The sequence below is a fragment of the Giraffa tippelskirchi genome, chromosome 11 (genome assembly GCF_054371585.1).
Source record: "Giraffa tippelskirchi isolate mGirTip1 chromosome 11, T2T-mGirTip1v1.2.pri, whole genome shotgun sequence".
In the NCBI taxonomy this organism is placed as follows: domain Eukaryota; kingdom Metazoa; phylum Chordata; class Mammalia; order Artiodactyla; family Giraffidae; genus Giraffa; species Giraffa tippelskirchi.
In genome coordinates, this window is record NC_137285.1 from 123,243,708 (window position 1) to 123,248,489 (window position 4,782).

The window sequence follows — 4,782 nt, forward strand, 5'->3', positions numbered from 1 at the left end:
CCTGCCGTGCAGGAGACCCCAGTTCGATCCCTGGGTCAGGAAGATTTCCTGGAGAAGGATTAGGCAACCCACTCCAGTATTCTTGTGTGGAGAATCCCCATGGACAGAGGAGTCTGGGGGGCTACAGTCCATGGGGTTGCAAAGAATTGGACCTGATTGAGCAACTAAGCGCAGCACAGCGCAGCCTTACACATAGCCTTCCCACTACTCCCAGCTCCCCTGGCACAGGCTCCAACCTTAAGCAAGAACTCAATGGTTCAATGGCTTTCATCTGGCCACTGGTCAGCTTCCCTGTTTACTCTGCTGGCAATCTCTTGGCTCCTAAAGTTAGGTTGCTTCGGGCTAGTCAGGATGGGCTGAGGAAGCAGAAGTAGAGGCTGGCTGGCGCCCCTCCTCTCACTCGCCAGCCCCATCAGCAGATTATGCCCCCTGGTTCCTCTTATGCAGGACCCTCTGATTGTGGGTGAAATACCGTCTGGCAAAACCGGAAGGGGATGTCTAGAGAGGGGTGGTGGCTCCTTCCACGTCACAGAGCTAGTGTTGAAATATCCTCAGGTGGGGCTGGATTCCAACCACTTGGTCCAGACCTCTACAGGCCCTTCATCACTCAGCTCATCGGTGAAGTGGGGTAAGCCAGGTGAGGAGGCCAGAAGATCTGGGTTTGGGAGGGAGACAGGAAATCTGACCAAGAGTCTTATGGTGGCTTCCTGGCAGGAGTGAGTGGTCATGGCCTGGAAGATGACACAGTTGCTGCTTCTGGCTTTGGTGGCTGCTGCATGGGGTGCCCAAGTCCCCGGGACTCCACGGGCCAGGACAGACCTGCTCAACGTCTGCATGAATGCCAAGCACCACAAGGCAGAACCAAGCTCTGAGAGCAGTCTACATGGGCAGGTGAGGATGGGGTGGGGTCTGGGATAAGGGAGACGGCTGACCCCCAAAAAGGGAGAAGTAAGGGTGATGGGAAGATCAGCTTTGGGAGTGATGGAGGCAAGAGAATGGCAGGGAGGTGATGCTGGTGGACCTCTCCTAGGTCACTACAAAACGGGGAGGACTGTTTATCTAGCGCCCTCTATGGGTCAAGTGTTTTCCTCACACCTTGTCAGTGAATACCTACTTTGTAGGTGGTAGGTGGTCTCTATTTATACAAATGAGGAAATAGGCCCAGAGAAGGCACAGGTAGACATGGGAACTAAGAATCCAGCCGGGAGAGGGACTGGTGGTAACTTTCCCAACCTTCATTATGTGCCAGCCCATGGAGCTCAAAGTCAAGGCAGGAGAGATAGGTCCCTCATGGTCACCATGTAACAAAGAACTACAAATAGGCCAGGTCCTCACCTCTATTAGGTCCTGACGAGAAAGTGGCAAACCAGATATGCTGGGAAGACTTCCAAGTAAAGAGGCCATTGGCTTGGCCTTGGAGGTTGAGTAAGAGTTTTCCAGGAAGACAAAGCAGGAAAAGGCAGCCTAGCAGAGGACGGAGTGTACTCAGGTTGGAGGGTGACAGCATGAGTGGTGCCAAGTCTAGCGTGGCCTGAGCCAAGAGCACTGCTGCCCGCAGAGAAGGGGAGGTGAGGCTGGTCTCGTGGGGAAGGTCCCCAAAGCAGCTCAGGGACTCTGAGCTTGCAGTTGAACTCCAGGCTCATGAGAAATGGCGGTGTCTTATTCCCTCTGCTCTCTCCCTCGGCTCCCTACAAGCCTTCACACTGCTGGCAGGCTGTGATGTCCCCAGGGAAAGGCTGGCATGGACTGTCTCCAGGGTCTTCAAGTGAAGAGAGGGGAGTTCAGCAGCCCTTGACTTCTGAGTCATTTCCAACAGTTCATTTGCTAGCAAAATACCCATAACATAAAATTTGCTGTTTAAGCATTTCTAAGCATGCAGTGCTGTGGCTTAGGTAGATTCACACGCGAACATCACCACCATCACCACCATCCACCTCCAGAATGTTTTCATCTTCCAAAACTGGAAGTCCATATGCACCACTGCATTTTCAGAATTTTTTAAATTTCAAAGGGGGCTTTAAAGAACCTTTAGTAGCATTTCCTCTTTGGTGCGCAGATCTTTGAGGAAGACAGGTGATTGCAATTCAGAGGGATGTAGACTATGTGGGAGTGGCTGGTTTTCTGGAGCTTCTCTGAAATGGGCCAGGAAGTGTTTTTCATTACATGTATTAATCCTTTCAGAGGAGGAAACCACTGACCCTGGCTGGCAGGTCAGGGATGCAGTGGATGGGATCTTGCAAGTTGACTAAGAGTTGGACATCTGAGGAATGGTATGCACAAAAAGCTAGGGAAGTCTGGAAGCAGGCTCTGCGGCAGCAGCTCTGGGTGTGGGCTGGGTTATTGGAGAGGGATCGGTTTGGCTCCGCCGTCAAGGACTTTCCTTAGTTTCTCCTGAGTGTCCGGACCCGTCACAGCTCCCCCCTCACTTGAGCCTGGGTGCTAGAGTTCATCTCAGACATTTTAAGCAATCTGGCTCTTGATCACTCAGCTCCTGACTCCCAGCCTACGGCAATTCCTAAAGGGAAACCACAATCCCTTCTACCATCTTGTGCGTGCGTGCTAAGTCGCTTCAGTCATGTCCAACTCTGTGCGACCCATTGAACTGTAGCCCACCAGGCTCCTGTGTCTGTGGGACTCTCCAGGCAAGAATACTGAAGTGGGCTGCTATGCCCTCCTCCAAGGGATCTTCCCAACTCAGGGACTGAACCTGTGTCTCTTACATCTCCTGCATTGGCAGGGGGATTCTTTCCCACTAGCACCACTTGGGAAGCCCCTTCTACCATCTTACCTGTTTTGAATTTACCTCTCCAGGATTGCCTCCCACATTTAGTCCCATGGCCCATGTTCGGGCCATGTGTGGGAAACTGCCACTCTGCGCCCCTCTTCTTTCAAGACTTACCAGGAGTCTCCTTACCTGCGGTTCCAGACCCTGAAAGAGCCAGACCAGCCCCCTTTGCCTCCACCCCCTACCACAACCTGAGGCCAGGATTCCCCCTCTCCTCTCTGTCCTGAGTTAAAACCTTAACCTTACCATCCACAAAGGGTGCAGCTTCCTTAAACTTTGTAAAACAGGAGTAATGGTCTTTCGACTGGGACCATTATCTTCAGTAAGAAAAGATAAAGTGCAAAAATCTCAGGGACTTTGCATCTGCTATTTTCTGTGCCCCCAATGTTCTCTGTATCCCCCCTCCCTGCCCCTCACTAAAACCATAAGCTCAAGGAGGGCAGAGATTTGATCTATTTTGTTCATTACAGTATACTCAGCAGCCAGCACAGTGCCTGCACTGTTAATACCAGCTCGGTGCAAAATGAGTAATATAAATAACCCAGATAACATGAAATAACTTTGTAAACAGTTTAGAGATGTACAAATAATAATGTCCCCCCAGATGATGATTCCCCAGATCTCCCACGTTCCCTGTGTTACTTTCTGTTAGAAGTCAGTTTTATTACTGCCTCTATCCCAAAATGAGGGCTCTTAAGTCCAGGCTTAGGGGCAACCTCCCCAGCAAGTGTTCCTCTGGATGATCTACCTGAGGCAGAGGAGCCAGAATATGGAGGAGATGGCCACGGTGGCTCAAGGACTTAGCCCCATGTCTTCCCCTCCACAGTGCAGCCCCTGGAGGGAGAATGCCTGCTGCTCTGTCAACACCAGCATAGAAGCCCATAAGGACATTTCCTACCTGTACAGATTCAACTGGGACCACTGTGGCAAGATGGAGCCTGCTTGCAAGCGCCACTTTATTCAAGACACCTGTCTCTACGAGTGCTCACCTAATCTGGGGCCCTGGATCCGGGAGGTATGGGCACCAGCCCCGCAGACAGGAGCTTCAGCGGAGGGCAGAGTCCACTGGTCACTTGCAGGGAGGGTGTGGTTCACGAATTCTGGTCTGAGGGTGATAGAGACATCGCCCCCACCTCCCCAGCCCTGGACCCCATCAGGGCTGTAGCAGCTGAGATCCCTGACAGACTGGCTCCCTCCCTCCCCCGACCCCTCCAGGTTAACCAGACCTGGCGCAAAGAGCGGGTCCTGAATGTGCCCTTGTGCAAAGAGGACTGTCAGATCTGGTGGGAAGACTGCCGCACCTCCTACACTTGCAAGAGCAACTGGCACAGGGGCTGGGACTGGACCTCAGGTGAGGACTGGGGGGCGTGGGGAGAGGGAGGGGGAGGTGGGGGTGCGGAAAGGTTTATGGAGATTTGTGATTGTGGGGTTGGTGGAGCAAGAAATGGTTCTGGACCCAGTGGCTACAGGTCTTCCATCCTCCCCACAGGTTATAACCAGTGCCCGGTGAAAGCTGCCTGCCACCGCTTCGACTTCTACTTCCCCACGCCTGCTGCTCTGTGCAACGAAATCTGGAGTCACTCCTACAAGGTCAGCAACTATGGCCGGGGCAGTGGCCGCTGCATCCAGATGTGGTTCGACCCCTTCCAGGGCAACCCCAATAAGGAGGTGGCGAGATTTTATGCTGAGAACCCCAATTCTCAGTCCACACCCCAGGGGATTGGAACTCTCCTGTTCAACTTGACCCAGATGCTGCCACTCTGGTTCCTTAACTAAGCTGTTCCCACTGCTGACACCTGGATACCTTCTTTGCCTGCACCCAACCTAGGTGATTATCTCAGTTCAACCCAGCTCCACTCTCTCAGATGAGGAGGACTCATAATACCTTGGTCATTGTTTCCTGATCCAAAATCCTATGGGGATCCTCTGAGAGCTTATTCTAATAAATATATCCATATGTGTACTGTATTTTATAAATAATTTGGGGATGAGTGGGT

At 52.3% G+C, this 4,782-nt stretch overlaps 1 protein-coding gene across 1 annotated transcript; it reads left to right on the forward strand.

Moving 5' to 3' along the window:
* Window positions 1–726: 726 nt before the first annotated feature.
* On the forward strand, window positions 727–4,561 carry LOC145525279 (folate receptor alpha). Its single transcript, XM_081538078.1, has 4 exons — window positions 727–891; window positions 3,612–3,800; window positions 4,001–4,136; window positions 4,275–4,561. The coding sequence occupies exons 1-4, from the start codon at window positions 727–729 to the stop codon at window positions 4,559–4,561; spliced, it is 777 nt and encodes a 258-aa protein (XP_081394204.1).
* The last annotated feature ends 221 nt before the right edge of the window (window positions 4,562–4,782 follow it).